Raw genomic sequence first — 23671 nt, 5'->3', positions numbered from 1 at the left:
ATGCTTCCTGGCTGACGTTTGGTCACTTTTGAATGCTGGCGGTGCTTTCACTCTAGTGGTAGCATGAGACGGAGTCTACAACCCACACAAGTGGCTCAGGTAGTGCAGCTCATCCAGGATGGCACATCAATGCGAGCTGTGGCAAGAAGGTTTGCTGTGTCTGTCAGCGTAGTGTCCAGAGCATGGAGGCGCTACCAGGAGACAGGCCAGTACATCAGGAGACGTGGAGGAGGCCGTAGGAGGGCAACAACCCAGCAGCAGGACCGCTACCTCCGCCTTTGTGCAAGGAGGAGCAGGAGGAGCACTGCCAGAGCCCTGCAAAAGGACCTCCAGCAGGCCACAAATGTGCATGTGTCTTCTCAAACGGTCAGAAACAGACTCCATGAGGGTGGTATGATGGCCCGACGTCCACAGGTGGGGGTTGTGCTTACAGCCCAACACCGTGCAGGACGTTTGGCATTTGCCAGAGAACACCAAGATTGGCAAATTCGCCACTGGCGCCCTGTGCTCTTCACAGATGAAAGCAGGTTCACACTGAGCACATGTGACAGACGTGACAGAGTCTGGAGATGCTGTGAAGAACGTTCTGCTGCCTGCAACATCCTCCAGCATGACCGGTTTGGCGGTGGGTCAGTCATGGTGTGGGGTGGCATTTCTTTGGGGGGCCGCACAGCCCTCCATGTGCTCGCCAGAGGTAGCCTGACTGTCATTAGGTACCGAGATGAGATCCTCAGACCCCTTGTGAGACCATATGCTGGTGCGGTTGGCCCTGGATTCCTCCTAATGCAAGACAATGCTAGACCTCATGTGGCTGAAGTGTGTCAGCAGTTCCTGCAAGAGGAAGGCATTGATGCTATGGACTGGCCCGCTCGTTCCCCAGACCTGAATCCAATTGAGCACATCTGGGACATCATGTCTCGATCCATCCACCAACGCCACGTTGCACCACAGACTGTCCAGGAGTTGGCGGATGCTTTAGTCCAGGTCTGGGAGGAGATCCCTCAGGAGACCATCCGCCACCTCATCAGGAGCATGCCCAGGCGTTGTAGGGAGGTCATACAGGCACGTGGAGGCCACACACACTACTGAGCCTCATTTTGACTTGTTTTAAGGACATTACATCAAAGTTGGATCAGCCTGTAGTGTGGTTTTCCACTTTAATTTTGAGTGTGACTCCAAATCCAGACCTCCATGGGTTGATAAATTGGATTTCCATTGATTATTTTTGTCTGATTTTGTTGTCAGCACATTCAACTATGTAAAGAAAAAAGTATTTAATAAGATTATTTCATTCATTCAGATCTAGGATGTGTTATTTTAGTGTTCCCTTTCTTATTTTGAGCAGTGTATATTTATATACTTTTTTCTTCAGATTTTTCCAAGGGTGCTATAGCATCCTCACTACCCCTACTTCCCACGGCTATGTATACTGTATGTATATGGCTCTGTTTTAGTCTAATTCTATTAAGTCTATGACGAGGAAATATGAAAATCCTTTTGTTGTGAGATGCACTGCCTGTGTCTCATATTCCTTCTGCAACTTTGGTCTCAAATGCTGTTTTCTGTCTACTGACTGCCAGTCTCCTCTCTCTGTTCCTCAGACGACTCCTTCTCCCACTACTCTCTCTCCGTTCACGGTTGCCGTCTCTCTCTTTTCTACTGGCCCGACGTCTCCGCTGCACGGCCCGTGAAATTCCTCTGGAAACTGGAGCAGGTACTATGGGAATGCTGCTGGATGAAGGGTGGAACAGTTGCTAGTTGGAGCGCTATGAGTGAAAGAGCCATTCAAAAAGGCCAATGCTCACTTAATGCCAGTTGCAATTGTATTGATTTATTTGTAAGACGACCGCATTAAGTAGGGTTACAACCCAGGGCGCCTGATCCCAAGGCAGACTCGCTAGCTACAAGGGAAAGGGAAGACCTAGTCAGTTGCGCAACTGAATGCATTCAACCGAAATATGTCTTCCGCGTTTAACCCTACACCTCTGAATCAGAGCGATGCGGGGCGCTACCTTAATCGACATCATCGGCACCCGGGGAGCAGTTGTTGTTGGGGTTTAACTGCTTTGCTCAAGGGCAGAACAGCAGATTTTTCCACCTTGCTGGCTTGGGGATTCAAACAAGCAACCTTTTTGTTACTGTCGCAATGCTCGAACCGCTAGGCTAGGATATTTTCCTTGGGGGAGTTTGTAGATATGGACAAGAAGCAGGGGGATTGGGAAGAATAGGATTTGGATGAGAGGCAGGGGCAGAGGGGATAAGGGGATGCTGGGGTTGTGCGGTTTTGGGAGGAGGTTGGAGGGGGACTAAGTGGTTTTTGCTCGGGTTACTGGTCGCAGACTGCTTAAAATGGGTAGGATTATAGAGGCCAAGCTGATACAGATAACATTTGGCAAATCCCTCTCTCTCTCTACTTCTTTATATGTCTCTCTTCTGCGACAAGAACTGTTAGTGCTCAGTCTGGTGTCATGGGTAGTGTTCAGTAGAAACAAAAGGGATAAAACATTTAGAAACATTCTGATATTATATGGGATAAGTTCATGTAGCACATCTAGTAGATTTTTTTGTTGTTCTCTTGTTGTGTCTGCTGTACACAATCCAAGAGGTCAGAGGTCAAGAAACACCTGAACAATCGTGTCTCCATGTCCTTCTTTTCTCTCTAGGTGTGTGACAGCGAGTGGCATCACCTGTCCCTCAGTGTCCAGTTCCCCTCTGTGACACTGTACGTGGATGGAGTCACCTTCGACCCCGCCCTCATCCACGACAACGGAGCCATACCCAACCCTGCCCCACGACAGCGACTGGTCATTGGCGCCTGCTGGGGTAACGATTGGTTAAACCAAAGACAGGCTGAAACTGCTTCTCCAATAGAAATCCCCAATCACACTTGTAGGTGATGTCATGGCGACGTCGGCTAGCTAAACTCATGCGTAGAAACGCGTTATGGTGTCAAACAGTCGTCTGGCGCCGAAATGCGCAAATGAAAGGCACTCCTTCGATATGAAGTTGTTTTTCACAAAAATTCTAACGTTTCAGTTTCTCACTTTAACAAAGTTGGAGTAATAGCATGTTCAGCTACTTAAGATATTGGCTCGAATCTAGGTTGTGCCTTTAGATTTCGAGAAAATAAACAACTAAGGAATAATTTTTTTACTTCTCTCATTGACTTCCCAAACCCCGGCCTGGTCTGTTTCGCAAGAGTTACCGGAAGTGTTGCGGTGTTACACCTCTGGGTTTAGAAACTCTGTGGTTAAACCTTACACTACATAGAACGGTTCAACTTTACTGCATAGAACACCTGTCAGCAAATGAAGGATGCCTAAATGGGTCACACTTTACATCGCAGAGGTCCTATACTAGTGTAACTACCAGTTGGATAACTAATAAAATATTTTTCTATAACAAGCTAGTTAACAAGAATGAATTAGAAGTGTCACTTTTAATTACATACACATATAGATACCCTGGAATGATGGCTATGTAATGTAAAATGTTGCTAATGAGTGGTAGTTGAGAACATGGCAACTAAAAGATCACAATAATATACCACAATAGACAATGGAATAAATTGCTTTGACAATACATTTCTTGAATAGGTTACAAGATTACAAAAGAGCAACGCCTGCCCCAAAAATACATTTTTGGGAGTTGTCACAGTTCACGTTCTTCTGCTAATGAAACAGTTCATAGAACCAAATGTTCCAGCACACCAATGAAAGCAACGCACAAAACACACACACGTGTACACACACACACATACAGTGCCTTGCAAAAGTATTCAGACCCCTTGGATTTCTTGACATTTTATTGTGCTACAAAGTGGAATTCAAGTGTTTGTAATTATCATGTCAACAGTCTACACAAAATATTGTAATGTTAAAGTGGAAGAAAAATTCTAAAACATTTTAAATATATAGTTGTTGCATAAGTATTCAGCTCCCTGAGTTCCTAATGTTTGGTATAAACCATAGCATAATTATTAACTTGACCATGCTTAAAGAGATATTCAATGTTTGATACCAATCACTGCCATTTTTTATGAGGCTTTTGAAACCTCCCTGGTCTTTGTAGTTGAATCTGTGTTTGAAATTCAATACTTGGCTGAGGGACCATACAGATGTACAGTTGAAGTCGGAAGTTTACATATACTTAGGATGGAGTCATTAAAACTCATTTTTCAACCACTCCACAAATTTCTTGTTAACAAACTATAGTTTTGGCAAGTCAGTTAGGACATCTACTTTGTGCATGACACAAATAATTTTTCCCACAATTGTTTACAGACAGATTATTTCACTTATAATTCACTGTATCACAATTCCAGTGGGTCAGAAGTTTACATACACTTAGTTGACTGTGCCTTTAAAGAGCTTGGAAAATTCCAGAAAATGTCGTTTTAGCTTTAGAAGCTTCTGATAGGCTAATAGACATCATTTGAGTCAATTGGAGGTGTACCTGTGGATGTATTTCAAGGCCTACCTTCAAACTCAGTGCCTCTTCTCCCAAATCCAGTCAGCTGATGTTCTGAAAGAGCTGCAAAATCTGGACCCCTACAAATCAGCCGGGCTAGTCAATCTGGTCAATCTAGTCAACCCTTTCTTTCTAAAATTATCTGCCGAAATTGTTGCAACCCCTATTACTAGCCTGTTCAACCTCTCTTTCGTGTCGTCTGAGATTCCCAAAGATTGGAAAGCAGCTGCGGTCATCCCCCTCTTCAAAGGGGGGGACATCCTACCCTGCCTTTCTAAAGTCTTCGAAAGCCAAGTCAACATACAGATTACCGACCATTTCGAATACCACCGCACCTTCTCCGCTTTGCAATCTGGTTTCAGAGCTGGTCATGGGTGCACCTCAGCCACGCTCAAGGTCCTACGGTATCTTAACCGCCATCGATAAGAAACAATACTGTGCTGCCGTATTCATTGACCTGGCCAAAGCTTTCGACTCTGTCAATCACCACATCCTCATCGGCAGACTCAATATGGTTTCTTAAATGATTGCCTCGCCTGGTTCACCAACTACTTCTCCGAGAGAGTTCAGTGTGTCAAATCGGAGGGCCTATTGTCCGGGCCTCTGGCAGTCTCTATGGGGGTGCCACAGGGTTCAATTCTTGGGCCGACTCTTTTCTCTGTATACATCAATGATGTTGCTCTTGCTGCTGGTGATTCTCTTATCCACCTCTACGCAGATGACACCATTCTGTATACTTCTGGCCCTTCTTTGGACACTGTGTTAACCACCCTCCAGACAAGCTTCAATGCCATACAACTCTCCTTCTGTGGCCTTCAACTGCTCTTAAATAGAAGCAATGCTCTTCAACCGATCGCTGCCTGCACCTGCCCGCCCGTCCAGCATCACTACTCTGGACGGTTTTAACTTAGAATATGTGGACAACTACAAATACCTAGGTGTCTGGTTAGACTGTAAACTCTCCTTCCAGACTGACATCAAACATCTCCAATCCAAAGTTAAATCTAGAATTGGCTTCCTATTTCGCAACAAAGCATCTTTCACTCATGCTGCCAAACGCCCTCGTAAAACTGACCATTCTACCGATCCTCGACTTCGGCGATGTCATTTACAAAATAGCCTCCAATACCCTACTCAATAAATTGGATGCAGTCTATCCCAGTGCCATCCGTTTTGTCACCAAAGCTCCATATACTACCCACCACTGCGACCTGTACGCTCTCGTTGGCTGGCCCTCGCGTCCTACTCGTCGCTAAACCCACTGGCTCCAGGTCATCTACAAGACCCTGCTAGGTAAAGTTCCCCCTTATCTCAGCTCGCTGGTCACCATAGCAGCACCCACCTGTAGCACGTACTCCAGCAGGTATATCTCTCTGGTCACCCCCAAAGCCAATTCCTCCTTCGGCCATCTCTCCTTCCAGTTCTCTGCTGCCAATGATTGGAACGAACTACAAAAATCTCTAAAACTGGAAACACTTACCTCCCTCACTAGCTTTAAGCACCAGCTGTCAGAGCAGCTCACAGATTACTGCACCTGTACATAGCCCATCTATAATTTAGCCCAAACAACTATATTTATTTATTTATTTATTTTTCTCCTTTGCACCCCATTATTTCTACTTTGCACTTTCTTCCACTACAAATCTACCATTCCAGTGTTTTACTTGCTATATTGTATTCACTTCGCCACCATGGCCTTTTTTGCCTTTACCTCCCTTATCTCACCTCATTTGCTCACTTTGTATATAGACTTATTTTTCTACTATATTATTGAATGTAGGTTTGTTTTACTCCATGTGTAACTCTGTGTTGTTGTATGTGTCAAACTGCTTGCTTTATCTTGGCCAGGTCACAATTGTAAATGAGAACTTGTTCTGAACTTGCCTACCTGGTTAAATAAAGGTGAAATAAAATAAATAAATAAATGTATGTACAGTTGAAGTCGGAGGTTTACATACAACTTAGCCAAATACATTTAAACTCAGTTTTTCACAATTCCTGACATTTAATCCCAGTAAAAATGTCCCCATGTGCAGTTGCAAACCGTAGTCTGGCTTTTTTATGGCGGTTTTGGAGCAGTGGCATCTTCCTTGCTGAGCGGCCTTTCAGGTTATGTCGATGTAGGACTCGTTTTACTGTGGATATAGATACTTTTGTACCTGTTTCCTCCAGCATCTTCACAAGATCCTTTGCTGTTGGTCTGGGATTGATTTGCACTTTTTGCACCAAAGTACGTTCATCTCTAGGAGACAGAACGCGTCTCCTTCCTGAGCGGTATGATGGCTGCGTGGTCCCATGGCGTTTATACTTGCCTACTATTGTTTGTACAGATGAACGTGGTACCTTCAGGCTTTTGGAAATTGCTCCTAAGGATGAACCTGACTTGTGGAGGTCTACAATTTTTTTTCTTAGGTCTTGGCTGATTTCTTTTGATTTTACCATGATGTCAAGCAAGTTTGAAGGTAGGCCTTGAAATACATCCACAGGTACACCTCCAATTGACTCAAATGATGTCAATGAGTCTATCAGAAGCTTTTAAAGCCAAGACATAATTTTCTATAATTTTCCAAGCTGTTTAAAGGCACAGTCAACTTAGTGTATGTACATTTCTGACCCACTGGAATTGTGATACAGTGAATTATAAGTGAAATAATCTGTCTGTAAACAATTGTTGGGAAAATGACTTGTGTCATGCACAAAGTGGATGTCCTAACACACTTGCCAAAACTATAGTTTGTTAACAAGGAATTTGTGGAGTGGTTGAAAAACAAGTTTTAATGACTCTAACCTAAGTGTATGTAAACTTCCGACTTCAACTTTATGTATGTATGTACAGTTGAAGTAGGAAGTTTACATACACTTAGGTTGGAGTTATTAAAACTAGTTTAGGCTAATTGACATCATTGGAGTCAATTGCATGTGTACCTGTGGATATATTTCAAGGCCTACCTTCAAACTCAGTGCCTCTTTGCTTGACATCATGGGAAAATCAAAAGAAATCAACCAAGACCTCAGAAAAAGACCTAAAAATAAATGGAGTTTAAATATATTTGGTTCAGGTGTATGTAAACTTCCGACTTCAACTGTATGTATGTATGTGGGACAGAGGAAGGGTTAGTCATTCAAAAATCATGTCAAACCATATTATTTCACAGTCCATGTAACGTATTTTGTGATTTGTTAAGCCACATTTTACTCCTTAACTAATTAGGCTAAGGGGCTGAATACTTATGCAACAACTATATTTTAGTTAGACATTTTTTATTTATCTAAAAAAATAAAAATATTTCTTCCACTTTCGCATTAGGTTATTTTGTGTAGATTGTAGACAAAAAATGACAATTCATTTTAATCCCACTTTGTAGCACAATAAAATGTGACAAAATCCAAGGGGTCTGAATACTTTTGCAAGGCATTGTACATACGCACACGTCATCTGACACAGAAAAGCATGGCATTTCCCTCCTCATTCAACTAATTATATTTGTGTGAGATGCTCTGACTGCCTTTCCATACTCTATTAATATCACTGACTTATCAATTATTTAGGCTAACAGAACAACAGGCAGGCCAGACGGTTAGCCTGCCAGTTACACCAGCGCTAATCGCTAAAATGGGGCACACTGTCTGCCAATTAGCACTGGAAATACAGTCACACACATTCATGGCTACTGCCTGTGTGGCAGTCAGCTGCTGGGAGATAATGAGGGTATGACACACCTTTGTCAGATTTGCACGTTTATTTTCTATCTTCCTTCTTATTCTGTTTTTTTCACTCTTCTCTCTTTCTTTTTACACTCCTCTCTTGCTTTTACTAACCTTTTATTTCTCCTCTCACACCTGTCTTTCTCACTTCTTTCTGTCATCCTCTACCCCTTCTGTCTTTAAATGCCCAGTGCAGTCAAAATTCAGTTTTTCCTGTGTTTTATTTAAGTGATAATGCCAGAGAAGACAGTGTTTTGGAGGATATATTGGCACGGGTGTTATATATCCTCCAAACACTGGCTTCGAGGGCATTAGCACTTTTATACAACGGGTTACCAACATATTCAAACAATGATTGACATATTTTTATTAAATATTCATACTATTTCATCCTTCCACAATATATAGTCCCGACACAAATCTAGGTTTGCTACCCAAGCCAGCTGGTCGTTCGTTCTATCGGTTTGGTTGCTAGAGACGCGACCCAGTCATTGTCTTTTTGTTCTGTATCTATGGACGTTTGTTCTAAATGTTCCATTGCCATACTGGCTAGCAACATTCTTATCCCTTGCTTGCTAGCTAGCCAACTACGGCTAACTTAGTCATGTCAAAAAGTGCAGCCAGAATAACAGCAATGTAGCTGCATTTGCATTTGTTTAAGCTTTTTTATAGTGGCAATTATTTACATCCATCCATAGAAATTAGCTAATGAGGCGCGATTTCGCCTGGCATAGAAAATGTGCTCACTCGTAAGGACACTTGTTCAGAGGAGCTAGCCAAAAACACAGCTAACACAAACACTTCAAACTGAAGCTGGAAGGACCGCAAACTAGCTGCACTTCACTATGTACTTTTTTTCAATTGACATTTCTTTGTATATATCCATAAAAATGGTGCCAGCTGATTCATGATTTCGACTGGCTGAGAAAAGATGCCTGCCTGTATGTCTCGACTCCTGACATGTTCATTACTATGGGACTGCTGGAGATCGAATTTGAATATTGAAACAATGTTGCAAATGTCGGAGAGACAGGTTTATACAAATCTCCGCCGTTGAAAACTAAATGTTATCTTAAAATACATGTTAGATCATGTCTAGATGCTTTTTATAGTGGAGATCAAGTTTATAAATTGCTTGGCTGGGCTGATGAGACAGTGGATTGCGCAGTCAGATGGAACAGAGTAAATAGGCATTTTAACATCATAGATTTAGCCAGTGGTAAGTTTTGGAATAGACACCGGCTCGAATACGGTTTTAACCAATCAGCATTCAGGATTGGACCCACCTGTTGTATGAATAATATTTTACAACAGCTGATGAAACTAACACTGTAAACGTGTTATTTTTTTATCAGTGTTTATTTCCTGATAGTTGCTGGTTGAAAATACAATCTACACAGGACCTTCTAATCAGAAGGTTTGCATGGGGTAAATTGGTTAATAGACCAATAATAGAGTTCCAAACCTCTCTGCCAACAGCTGGTTTTCCCTTCCCCACTCAGACCACTCCCAGAGAGTCCTAGCAAAATTCTTGAGAATAATGTTTTTGCTAAAAAAAAAAAAATGTTAAATCCCCATTTTAATAGAAATCTGTATCTAATTGTTACCCATAAATTATTTGATATAAAAACAACTGCCTTTAACCTTTCTTCTCCCCACAGAGACAGAAGATAAACAGAAGGACATCCTTAACAACACCATCCCTGAGAGGAAAGACACAGGTGACTTCATTTGTTTTTACAAGTGTGTGTGTGCGTGTGTCCGTGCATGCGCAAATATGTCTGTGTAAGCCTGTGTGTGGGTGTTCATCTTTTTTGTCTGTGTTGACCGTGTTCATTTTGTTTCTGGTTCTTAGGGAAGTATGTGGGTGGTTACCGTGGCCTGTTGTCAGGTGTGACGGTGCGTCCAGGGAGTGTGGAGCCCCACAGTGTGGTGGAGTGTCTGTACGCCTGCAGGGAGGGACTGGACTTTGGGGACCTGGAGACCTTGGGCTCAGGCATGAAGGTAACCTTACCCTACTGTAGAGGAGTATTGATCACTGCCTCACTTGGCTAAGGCTTAAGAGTGGGCTTTGACGTCCAGAAATTTTTTTTCTTCATCTACGGGGTTTGATAGGTCATGGCACTCAACGTTTTTTTAACCTCTGCTATATGTCCTACTCAGATTGTTGTGTACAAAAGGGTTTGTTTCCCCCTGATGGATATGGAGTCTACTGCATAATATTTTTCTGTGCACATGCAACATACAGTCAATCAAAACTGAAGTCCCAAAAGGGTGGTACCGATGAAATATATATATATATATATATATATAAAAAAAAGAGAATACATAGCCAGAATTAACTATGTGTGTGACTATGAGGGGTGTGTGACCTCGGAGCATGAACTCTTGACCTTTGACCTTTTTAGGTGCATGTGAACCCCAGTCAGTCTGTGCTGGTTCTGGAGGGTGATGACATTGAGAGCTTCAACAGGGCTGTGCAACAGGTCACCTACAGGAACTCTCTCCGCTTCGCCACCCCTGGAGTCAGGCCACTCAAACTGACTACCTCCCTCAGGTACACACTTGCATGTACACACACACACACACACACACACACACACACACACACACACACACACACAGAGAGAGAGGACTAAGTGATCTCGCTCTCCGAGGCCGACGTGAGTAAGGTCTTTAATCAGGTCAACACTGGACAGTTCCAGAGCGATTACTGCATTGTTGGGTTGAGAGCTTGCAAGAAAGGCATTTCACTGTACTTGTCCACGTGACTTTGAAACTTGAACACAAACAGGCACACACACTGACAGTGCTAGTGTACATGAACTAGAAATACAGGTTGAAACAGGCAAAGCAGGTAAAGCATAATGTCACAAAGAATGCAACAGTATTCCAGAGCTGTGGAAGAGAGCTATTCATTGGACGTTGAACTCATTAAACATGGACATGGCTAGAGTAGTTGATATAGTGAGGGGAAAAAAATATTTGATCTCCTGCTGATTTTGTACGCTTGCCCACTGACAAAGAAATGATCAGTCTATAATTTTAATGGTAGGTTTATTTGAACAGTGAGAGACAGAATAACAACAAAAAAATCCAGAAAAACACATGTCAAAAATGTTATAAATTGATTTGCATTTTAATGAGGGAAATGAGTATTGACCCCCTCTCAATCAGAAAGATTTCTGGCTCCCAAGTGTCTCAGCTTGTTACCTGTATAAAAGACACCTGTCCACAGAAGCAATCAATTAATCAGATTCCAAACTCTCCACCAAGACCATAGAGCTCTCCAAGGATGTCAGGGACAAGATTGTAGACCTACACAAGGCTGGAATGGGCTACAAGACCATCGCCAAGCAGCTTGGTGAGAAGGTGGCAACAGTTGGTGCAATTATTCGCAAATGGAAGAAACACAAACGAACTGTCAATCTCCCTCGGCCTGGGGCTCCATGCAAGATCTCACCTCGTGGAGTTGCAATGATTATAAGAACGGTGAGGAATCAGCCCAGAACTACACAGGAGGATCTTGTCAATGATCTCAAGGCAGCTGGGACCATAGTCACCAAGAAAACAATTGGTAACACACTAGCCGTGAAGGACTGAAATCCTGCAGCGCCCGCAAGGTCCCCCTGCTCAAGAAAGCACATATACATGTCCGTCTGAAGTTTGCCAATGAACATCTGAATGATTCAGATGACAACTGGGTGAAAGTGTTGTGGTCAGATGAGACCAAAATGGAGCTCTTTGGTATCAACTCAACTCGCCGTGTTTGGAGTTGGAGGAATGCTGCCTATGACCTCAAGAACACCATCCCCACCATCAAACATGGAGGTGGAAACATTATGCTTTGGGGATGTTTTTCTGCTAAGGGGACAGGACAACTTCACCGCATCAAAGGGACGATGGACGGGGCCATGTGCCGTCAAATCTTGGGTGAGAACCTCCTTCCCTCAGCCAGAGCATTGAAAATGGGTCGTAGATGGGTATTCCAGCATGACAATGACCCAAAACACATGGCCAAGGCAACAAAGGAGTGGCTCAAGAAGAAGCACATTAAGGTCCTGGAGTGTCTCCAGACCTTAATCCAATAGAAAATCTGTGGAGGGAGCTGAAGGTTCGAGTTGCCAAACGTCAGCCTCGAAACCTTAATGACTTGGAGAAGATCTGCAAAGAGGAGTGGGACAAAATCCCTCCTGAGATGTGTGCAAACCTGGTTGCCAACTACAAGAAACATCTGACCTCTGTGATTGCCAACAAGGGTTTTGTTTTGCAGAGGGGTCAAATACTTATTCCCCTCATTAAAATGCAAATCAATTTATAACATTTTTGACATGCGTTTTTCTGGACTTTTTTCTTGTTATTCTGTCTCTCACTGTTCAAATAAACCTACCATTAAAATTATAGACTGATCATTTCTTTGTCAGTGGGCAAACGTACAAAATCAGCAGGGGATCAAATACTTTTTTCCCTCACTGTAATGCTATGGAATGAAAGGGCACCGATGTTAAAGGAATGACGTCGTTCCAAACTGCCATTAGAACCTGGGGATATCTTATCTTTGACTTATGTTCTGGTCGGCAATTACTTGTATCATATCTCTAAAGCCATTCATTCACCACAACCTATCCTCTCTGTGACAGTATTTCAGCCATGGTGATGTAGCCTGTGTATTTTTCATTGTCTATCCATTGTTTAACAACATAACATCATTGAAGGTTGTCAGGTACCCAGGCTAATGATGGATGAAATAATGTGTTCATTAATTTATTCAAAGATTCTTGTAGAACATGTAGACACCTTTTTATTGACCTTTTACCCCTCATGGTCTCCATGCACGAGCACACACATACAACACACACACACACTGCCACTCCAACACACACAACACTCACTCCACCATTTGCTGACGGACACATAATATGCACGTACATTTATGCTGACTCTACACACCCACTCACATGCAAGCTGCTGCTACTCTGTTTATCTTATATCCTGCTGCCTAGTCCCCTTACCCCTATACATACAGTTGAAGTAGGAAGTTTACATGCACTTAGGTTGGAGTCATTTAAAGTCGTTTTTCAACCACTCCACAAATGTATTATTAACAAACTATAGTTTTGGCAAGTCGGTTACTTTGTGCATGACACAAGTAATTTTTCCAACAATTGTTTACAGACAGATTATTTCACTTATAATTCACTGTATTACAATTCCAGTGGATCAGAAGTTTACATACACTAAGTTGACTGTGCCTTTAAACAGCTTGGAAAATTCCAGAAAATGATGGCATGGCTTTAGAAGCTTCTGATAGGCTAATTGACATCATTTGAGTCAATTGGAGGTGTACCTGTGGATGTATTTCAAGGCCTACCTTCAAACTCAGTGCCTCTTTCCTTGACATCATGGGAAAATCAAAAGAAATCAGCCAAGGCTTCAGGAAAAAAAATTGTAGACCTCCACAAGTCTGGTTCAACCTTGGGAGCAATTTCCAAACACCTGAAGGTACCACGTTCATCTGTACAAACAATAGTAGGCAAGTATAAACACCATGGGACCATGCAGCCATCATACCGCTCAGGAAGGAGACACGTTCTGTCTCCTAGAGATGAACGTACTTTGGTGCGAAAAGTGCAAATCAATCCCAGAACAACAGCAAAGGACCTTGTGAAGATGCTGGAGGAAACGGGTACAAAAGTATCTATATCCATAACCTGAAAGGCCGCTCAGCAAGGAAGAAGCCACTGCTCCAAAACCAACATAAAAAAGCCAGACAACGGTTTGCAACCGCACATGGGGACATAGATCATACTTTTTGGAGAAATGTCCTCTGGTCTGATGAATCAAAAATATAACTGATTGGCCTTAATGACCATTATTATGTTTGGAGGAAAAAGGGGGAAGCTTGCAAGCCAAAGAACACCATCCCACCCGTGAAGCATGGGGGTGGCAGCATCATGTTATGGGGGTGCTTTGCTGCATGAGGGACTGGTGCACTTCGCAAAATAGATGGCATCATGAGTGAGGAAAATTATGTGGATATATTGAAGCAACATCTCAAGACATCAGTCAGGAAGTTAAAGCTTGGTCGCAAATGGGTCTTCCAAATGGACAATGACCCTAAGCATACTTCCAACGTTTTGGCAAAATGGCTAAAGGACAACAAAGTCAAGGTATTGGAGTGGCCATCACAAAGCCCTGACCTCAATCCTATAGAACATTTGTGGGCAGGACTGAAAAAGCATTTGCGAGAAAGGAGGCCTACAAACCTGACTCAGTTACACCAGCTCTGTCAGGAGGAATGGGCCAAAATTCACCCAACTTATTGTGGGAAGCTTGTGGAAGGCTACCCAAAACGTTTGACCCAAGTTAAGCAATTTAAAGGTAATGCTACCAAATACTAATTGAGTGTATGTAAACTTCTGACCCACTGGGAATGTGATGAAAGAAATAAAAGCTGAAATAAATCATTCTCTCTACTGTTATTCTGACATTTCACCTTCTTAAAATAAAGTGGTGATCCTAACTGACCTAAGACAGGGAATTTTTACTAGGATTAAATGTCAGGAATTGTGAAAAACTGAGTTTAAATGTATTTGGCTAAGGTGTATGTAAACTTCCGACTACAACTGTATATACCTCCATCACTGCAGTTTCCCTGCACATGTAAATAAGGTATTGGATCTGACTTTTTAAATATTTCCTGTATATAGTATACTTATTTACTTCATATTTCCTCTTCTAATTTTGTGTTTTTTTCTAGTAATACATTGTTATTGATTATTGCATTGTTGGGTTTTGAGTTAGCAAGAAAGGCATTTTACTGTACTTGTGCATGTGAAACTTTTACTCTGCAAATGTATCAGAGCACAAGGATATACTGTTATGTTGAATGATATCATCCCTGTGCAAGGAGTGGAGCTTGATTTGCAGCTGATATATGAGTCCCGGCTTTTGCTCAACTAGGTAATCTAGCCTTGGGTAAGAGGAAGCACGGTTGAAGCATATAATCTTGAAACAGTATTTTTTTATGCCACAGTGTATCGCACATTGTATTAAGTTCATGGATGACCAGAAAAATGTGTTTTATTTTTGGGTTAATGCACCACATAGGCCTACACGGGTCCTTTTTTATCCACTTTGTTGATTTAAATATTTATGTACTTTGAAGTGCATGTTGGTCCTACCTATCTATGTACTTTAGTATCTGACCCATCGCAGGAAGTGATGCAACCACAGGAAGTCCTCATTATCTAACCCTGCAGAGTTTTTTTAAATAGCTGCGCTTTTTGTTGTGTTTTTAGATTAGTTGGATTTAAGGTACAACAGTGATATGTTTTTACGCTTGTTTTGAGATCTGTTTCTTTGTTTGTGTTTTTAAGATTAGTCTGATTCCAGGTCAGGAGGTTATTTGCTTTTCTAGTGTGTTCTTCAGTCTGATTTATCAGTTAGTAGTCGGACGGCATGGTTTTTAATAGTGTTTAAAGATAAGACTCATTTGAGGTCAGCAGTTCTTCCAGATGGCTGAACAGCAGGCCCTTGTGGAGAGTCAGATATAGCAGCTGCTCACTGAAAGAGAGCGAGAGAGAGAGACAGTATTACGAGAGAGAGATGGTTCCAACACTCACACACTAAACAACTCAAAGCACCACTTGAATAATTAATCAAGTGCTGAATCGCCAAATAATAACACAATTTCAAAGTGCTTCTGAAAAGTGGCACAATTAGTATCAGCTACTAATTAGTATCAGACAATACATACAATATCATTATAGTCAAGGGTTTTTCAATCCTGGAAATCCACAGGGTGTGCAGGCTTTTGTCCTAGGCCAACATTAACACAACTGATTTGCCTAATCATCAAGTCCTAAAACTGTTTACTTATAGAGAAATAACTGGTGCCCTATTTGACCCCCATTCTCTCTCTCCTCTCTTCCCTCTAGGTGTTTCAATGAGGAGAGTTGTCTTACGCTCAGGCAGTTGGAGGGCTACCTGGTGGTCCTTCAGCCTGACGCCCCTCAGATCTCCCTGTCTGGGGTCGGCCCCCACCTGGCCCGCCCGGCGCCTGAATTCGAGGGCCCCCGTGGTGTACCCCTCTTCCCAGAGCTGAGGATTGTGTGCTCCCTGTCTCATGCAGTTAACACAGCCGCTCAGGGCATGGAAGGAGGAGGTGAGCCAGCAAAGAGCCCTTCCATGAATACTACAACGCGGGGGTAGAGACTAGTACATTCCAATCACATCAATCTAATCATTTTGAGAGCATTTTGCCAGCATTTTATGTAGGAAGGAAACCTACTGTACATGGATTGATGCTTCTAAAAATAATTATGTGAGCACGACTGACTACATATGGACCATTGTCTGGTCTTTGTGTGATCAGTGCGTCGGAACACATTAAATCATCAATCAAACTGCGCATATTTTACTTAGATTCTACCCCTGATCTCAGCCTATTTTTAATAGTCATACAGGGCTCAGGCCTGGATCTCAAACTTATAAATCACTTATTTTTCTTACACCTGCCTCCGTTTCCACTTACTAGCTGTGCTACTTAATTATATGTCTGCGGACAAAGAATGTGAAGTAAGATCTGCCTTTCTTCAAAATCAGATTTGAATTGGGGTGCATGTTTCCTACCGCTGAGAAAGTATGTTCCCAGTCATATAGTTGGGTTGGTTGTTTAGCAACAAAACCGACGCACGCGCAGACTGGGTTGACTTAGATTGTTGACAACATGTAAACTATATTCCGTCTCCAATGTTTATTGAATACATAAATACATTTGCCCAATGAGCACTTGTTGTCTCTCAAATACGTCGTTACAGTTGTTGGCTAGCTAGCCTGCTAGCAGATTTTTGCCATATTAGCATTGACATGAAATCATTCAAAACACCTCAAAACAAGACATCAAGAACAAGAGTCACTTACGATTCCACACAAGGCAGTTTCTTCTCATTGTTGGTAGTTATATCTGGCCGTCCAGAATCACAACCACTCACGGACTTCAGCCCCATTGAATCGTGCACATCCTCAGCTAATCCATCTATACATATATTCATCACTGACCCAACCTCCGTCCACCCATCAACTTTCCCCAATGATTGTGTGCTTGAATACTAACTAGGACCACACAAACCCAGTACTATTATTAGATGTGCCTTGTGCATCTCCAAGTGAGAATCTTATGTATGTGTATATTGGCTGTATATTGGAGAGGAAGCACACCACATCTGTGTTTGTCATCCATTATGAGGATGATGATGGTTATGTTTGTCATCTGTTATGAGTGTATCTGTTATGATGATGGTTATGTACAAGAGCCTCTTCCTGCATGGGGTCTGTTCAGGTCAGGACATAGTTGATAAAGATTTGTAGCAACAGAGAAAATAGTCTCTGCCAATGCTTTATCTGTGGCTCACTACCTAATCTATTATGTACAGTTGAAGTCGGAAGGTTACATACACTTAGGTTGGAGTCATTAAAACTCGTTTTTCAACCACTCCACAAATTTCTTGTTAACAAACTATAGTTTTGGCAAGTCAGTTAGGACATCTACTTTGTGCATGACACAAGTAATTTTTCCAACAATTGTTTACAGACAGATTATTTCACTTATAGTTCACTGTATCACAATTCCAGTGGGTCAGACGTTTACATACACTAAGTTGACTGTGCCTTTAAACAGCTTGGAAAATTCCAGAAAATGATGTCATGGCTTTAGAAGCTTCTGATAGGCTAATTGACATCATTTGAGTCAATTGGAGGTGTACCTGTGGATGTATTTCAAGGCCTACCTTCAAACTCAGTGCCTCTTTGCTTGACATCATGGGAAAATCAAAAGAAATCAGCCAAGACCTCAGAAAAAACCTCCACAAGTCTGGTTTATCCTTGGGAGTAATTTTCAAACACCTGAAGGTACCATGCTCACTATTGTTTGTACAGATGAACAAGTATAAACACCATGGGACCACGCAGCCGTCATACCGCTCAGGAAGGAGACACGTTCTGTCTCCTAGAGATGAATGTACTTTGGTGCGAAAAGTGCAAATCAATCCCAGAATAACAGCAAAGGACCTTGTGAAGATGCTGGAGGAAACAGGTACAAAAGTATCTATATCCATAACCTGAAAGGCCGCTCAGCAAGGAAGAAGCCACTGCTCCAAAACCGCAATAAAAAAGCCAGACTACGGTTTGCAACTGCACGTGAGGACAAAGATCGTACTTTTTGGAGAAATGTCCTCTGGTCTGATGAAACAAAAATAGAACTGTTTGGCCATAATGACCATCGTTATGTTTGGAGGAAAAAAGGGGGAGGCTTGCAAGCTGAAGAACACCATCCCAACCGTGAAGCACGGGGGTGGCAGCATCATGTTGTGGGGGTGCTTTGCTGCATGAGGGACTGGTGCACTTCACAAAATAGATGGCTTCATGTGTAAGGAAAATTTTGTGGATATATTGAAGCAACATCTCAAGACATCAGTCAGGAAGTTAAAGCTTGGTCGCAAATAGGTCTTCCAAATGGACAATGACCCCAAGCATACTTCCAAAGTTGTGGCAAAATGGCTAAAGGACAACAGTCAAGGTATTGGAGTGGCCATCACAATGCCCTGACCTCAATCCCATAGAACATTTGTGGGCATGACTGAAAAAGCATGTGCGAGCAAGGAGGCCTACAAACCTGACTCAGTTACACCAGCTCTGTCAGGAGGAATGGGCCGAAATTCCCCCAACTTATTATGGGAAGCTTGTGGAAGGCTACCCAAAACGTTTGACCCAAGTTAAACAATTTAAAAGCAATGCTGCCAAATACTAATTGCGTGTATGTAAACTTCTGACCCACTGGGAATGTGATGAAATAAATAAAATATGAAATAAATCATTCTCTCTACTATTACTCTGACATTTAACCTTCTTAAAATAAAGTTGTGATCCTAACTGACCTAAGACTGTGAATTTTTACTAGGATTAAATGTCAGGAATTGTGAAAACTGAGTTTAAATGTATTTGGCTAAGGCGTATGTAAACTTCCGACTTCAACTGTACTTTATTCTGTCTCCACAAAATGGGATAGTCCTTTCTTATCCACTTAATCCACCCGGCCCTAACCCCTTCCCCGTTCCCCGTGTTCTCTCGTCTTATCTGTAGTTTTAGAAGATTGCGTAATCAGTCATTATTGTGCTTTTTTAACTGTCTGCTTTCTGTCGCTCTCCCTTCCTTTTTTCTGTGCTTTGCCTTTCCCCTCTTTCCATCTTTTGCTCTCGCCTCATTCTCTCCTCCATTCATCTCTCTTACCCCTGGACGCCCAGCTCTGATGTCAGACGCCGTGGCCCACACTCTGGACGGCTGTGAGGTCCAGCCCCTGGGGGAAGAGCTAAACCCAGAGAGGGAGGAGCTCCTGGTGGACATGGATGCCCTGAGAGAGAGGGGTCTGGAGATAATCAACACCACTGCTTACATCGCCATCACAGGTACTGCTCATTTCCCCAATTCGGTTTTATTTTAAAGACCCACTTCAGCTGTGTTTAAACTATTCCCGTTGAAAAACGATATCCTAGTTATAAATACTTAAGGGTAAAAAAAAAACATGTAGGCACAGTTGCGAAATTTCAAGGAGTCGGTCTGATGGGTGCACTCTGATGTCATCAGCCTCCCCCCTTGCTTGCGGGAGCAATAGAGGACAAAAAAGGAAAGGCTCATCTCCCCCCCCCCCCGCCATATAATGAGGAACCCTGCACCAGCTACTGAAATGCACATTTTGATAAATTCCATGCTAGTGAGGCTGGAGTGGGTCTTTTAATTCCAAAGAAAAACTAAGAAAATCTCTCAAAAACAGAAGTTTGGGAAAACTGCACCAGAGGGATAGTCTATGTGCTGAAGCGCTTCATTTGCTGCCCACAGTGACATTCAGCATGGTGCGATTAGTTGGGATTTTGAAGTGACACGTAAGGCTATGTTGCATATTGCATCGCACCTCTGCATCACGTTCACAAACTGTAGCATTATCTTTTTGTCTTACTGTTTCCTCAGTGTTGAACTGCCCCAAAACTTCCTACTCTCCACCTCTCATCATCTCTCTCTTTCTCTCTCTCTCTCTCTCTGTGTTAGGAGCTGAGTCCATCTCCGTTTATGAGGATGTCCTTCGGTCCGTCCGTTACCGGCTGGCTAAAGGCTCGGCCCGCTTTGAGAGGCGGTTCCGTCTGTCCTGCTCCGAGATGAATGGCAGATACACCAGCAACGAGCTCACACTGGAGGTAACTCATCTAATTGACAATGGAGGCTGTAATTAACCCGAAATGGGTTAGCAAATAAGCTTCAATGGGGTGTACAATACTAGGGCACGAGCTAAGTGTTTTTAACCTAGCATTTAGTGGGTAGAGAGAGAGCACAGCATTAGTTCAGTTAGTAAGAGGTTCTGTGACAAGGCTTCTTTTTCTTTTTTATCTGTCTTTCACTCTATCTCTCTGTCCATCCAAATATTCATCCATCCTTGCTCTCAGGTGAACTTCCTGCACTCCCTGGACAGTCTGTACCACCCGTCTCACCTCCTGGCCTCCCAGCAGCAGTTCCTTCACCCGTCTCATCACTCTGGGGAGCTGAGCGGACACACCCTGCCTAACCCCCACCGCAACTCGGGTTTATACACACTTCATTTACCTCAGTATTAATGTCGACCTTTTTCGCTTGATTTACCTTTTACAGGAGAACTATGCTCTATATTTCTGAGTACATGCGTTTTTCTCAATGTTAAATCCAGACACATAAAAACAAATCGATGAAGGTATCTCTATATCATCCCCTTTTGTTTCTATTGGGAAATCCCCTATCCACTCTCAAAATGGAGATTCAAAATACAAAAAATCACAGGTTCATTTTCACCACAAGATGTCACTGACATTAATGACAGGATGGTGGCTGAAAGGTTCATATAAAACTCTTATTTTCCTCTGACAGTGGTGCCAGGAGCGGCCACAGTTATCATCATGGTGTGCGTGGGCTTCCTGGTTGTCATGGTGATCCTGGGAGTGTTTCGAATCCGCTCCATCCACCGCCGTGGCGAGGGCGCTAGGGGAGGGTCTAAGGAGGACAGCGGCCAATGGGATGACTCTGCCCTCACCATCATCGTCAACCCCATGGAGGTAAAGATCTAACTGTGTTTTTGCGGAATAGAATATATTTTTATTTATTCATTTCAGTGTGGAAGTTTTGAATTTGGTTTAAGAGTAGAGACGATTATAATGATTATTTGATCACTTCTCTTCCTCTGTCTCAGTCCTATGAGTCTCGTATGGGCATCTCAGCTGACACTGAAGGTGAGGGGGAGGAGGACGAGGAAGTGGTGGAGTCGCCCGACGACGCCAACGACGACCAGCGAATCATCATCAAGAAAGAGGGCAGAGACGGCAACCCCCGTCGCTACTAAGCCAATCGTCTCTCTCTCTCTCTGGACGCACCCATTTCTATGGAAAACACAAAACGGCTCGCCACTCACACTCTTCTCAACGTGTTTAAATATTGAAAACTGCTGACACCTCTAGTCTATGGAATGTAAACGTACAACAACACACACTGTATTACCGCAACATCACAGCACCATTAATGATCTATAGCCAATAACAGTGCATTGAATGTTTCACCACGTAAATGTTCTACGGCACAATATATATACACTATACTCTAACCGCCTGACCAAAACAACCAACAAAAATTGTATGTGGTGCACTAATTCCTAACTCACAGGGAATTGACATTGTCCTGGAAGTCTGTGTGACACAGGCCGGACCGAGGCTACATAAGTTAGTTGTAAAGTTAAGATTGTATATGTTTTATTATCTCCATATCACACTTCAGACACCTTTGCCCGCCACACAAAATGAATATTGAAGCAATCGATTCACACACAACCTCGTGTCGGCCCCTCACACATAGACACAAGCCCTGATCCTGGCGCTATCCCACACACCTCTAGATTTAATCTAGTCGTCTTTTTGCTGCACAATCTCTCTCTCTCGCTCTCTCTCGCTCTATACATTCCTCAACTTCCAAAAACACGAACTGACTCCAGTTCAGATCCACATTTATAGTAACCCTAATATAGAAAAACATACAATTATAGGGTTCTAACAGACTTTTACATACTATGTACGATGTGCTTCACATACTGTATGTGATGTGCTAAATTAGATCAAATAAATTGTCCACGCAAAAGTGTACATTTTCAGAACTTTCCTTTTGTCAGGGTAGACTTTTAAATGTTAAATCGTATTGGTTGGTAGGACCCTTTCATTGTATGTTTTTGCAAGACAACCAAACAGGCTGCCGATACGGGCATAGAGTAACCTCTGACCTTTACCACAACCTCAGTGACTCGACTGAGCGACCCCTAGCCCATTGCACTTTCACCACCCACCGCTCTCGTAACAACCTCACTACAACAACGAAACACACACACCACAACACCCGCTGTATCCAGAATGTCAGCTCAGCTTAGGCAGTTTTGATTGTATTACATTTTCTGTACATACAGTTATTGTTATTATTATTGCAGTCAACGCTTGCTCTCTGTCTGTACTCTTAAAGAGGGAGCTGCATATACATATTATTTATTACCAATTACATTGTTTTCATTTGACCAGCTGTTGTATATTTTTAAGGTTACACCATCAGAATACAGAGTAATAATAGTAGTAGTAATAAGGATGATGATTCCTGGCTTGATGAGTGTATTCATTTGTGTGTTGAATTGTTGTAATTTAAAATCTTGTTCATATCTGAATTACAGTAAATGGAGGGAACATTGTGATAAATAGCTACTCTGTCACCCCTCTCGCTCTCACTCCTTCCTTCTTTCACACCTCCTTTAGAATATTCTCAAATCGTTCTCTCTTCCTTATCTCCTCTTTCCCCCTTGTCTTTTTCTTTTCACGCCGGTCCCCACCATCTCTTTGGTCTATTGAATGTACCTCCTCCCTCCTTCACCCTCCCTCACTTCCTCCCTTTGTGTTTATTGCTGTCTGTCTGTGTTTCAATGTGCAGTGATAAACCTGTCAGTAAATAAAGCCTGTTGTTTTTCAGTGTAATATTAAAAATGGAATAAAAATGTCATTAATTACTTATATTATTACTATGGTTACTATTGGGACATTAACTGTAATTATTGATACAATGATAACATGGATTATGAAGATTATTGTTATTGATAACTGTCTGAAAACATTTCAAAGTTCATAATAAAACACTGATGACGTCTAAATGCTGCCTGTTTTTTTTTAAGTAAATCAATTTGAAAATATTTCACTATCACCATCTTCTGAGCACTTTTTGGGTGGTTTGAGATAATACATACATTCCTTGGTAAAAGCCTACATATATCAGGAATAACCAGATAATATTTTCGTTCCTCTCCTGAGATAATGAGAATTAGGGGTTTTGAGTTTGAGACAGAAAATGATGTTGCCACAAAGCAGAACAAATTTGTTGGACTTTGCAATTCATTCATAAC

The 23671-nt window shown here is 42.3% G+C and overlaps 1 protein-coding gene across 2 annotated transcripts in view; it reads left to right on the top strand.

The window, feature by feature from the left end:
• LOC106605095 (calsyntenin-3) overlaps positions 1-23422 on the top strand; it is a 42705-nt gene extending 19283 nt beyond the window's left edge. For both annotated transcript variants that reach the window (XM_014200399.3, XM_014200400.3), the window contains exons 9-19: positions 1602-1714; positions 2664-2823; positions 9837-9896; positions 10031-10179; positions 10584-10732; positions 16116-16342; positions 19479-19640; positions 20278-20423; positions 20670-20805; positions 21124-21308; positions 21443-23422. In XM_014200399.3, the coding sequence (XP_014055874.1) occupies positions 1602-1714; positions 2664-2823; positions 9837-9896; positions 10031-10179; positions 10584-10732; positions 16116-16342; positions 19479-19640; positions 20278-20423; positions 20670-20805; positions 21124-21308; positions 21443-21592 (1637 nt within the window). In that variant the 3' untranslated portion in view covers positions 21593-23422. The remainder of the gene's footprint in view (positions 1-1601; positions 1715-2663; positions 2824-9836; positions 9897-10030; positions 10180-10583; positions 10733-16115; positions 16343-19478; positions 19641-20277; positions 20424-20669; positions 20806-21123; positions 21309-21442) is intronic.
• Positions 23423-23671: the final 249 nt, after the last annotated feature.

Source organism: Salmo salar, chromosome 05, assembly GCF_965601325.2.
Source record: "Salmo salar chromosome 05, fSalSal1, whole genome shotgun sequence".
NCBI lineage: Eukaryota > Metazoa > Chordata > Actinopteri > Salmoniformes > Salmonidae > Salmo > Salmo salar.
This window is presented reverse-complemented; position numbering and strand designations above follow the sequence as displayed.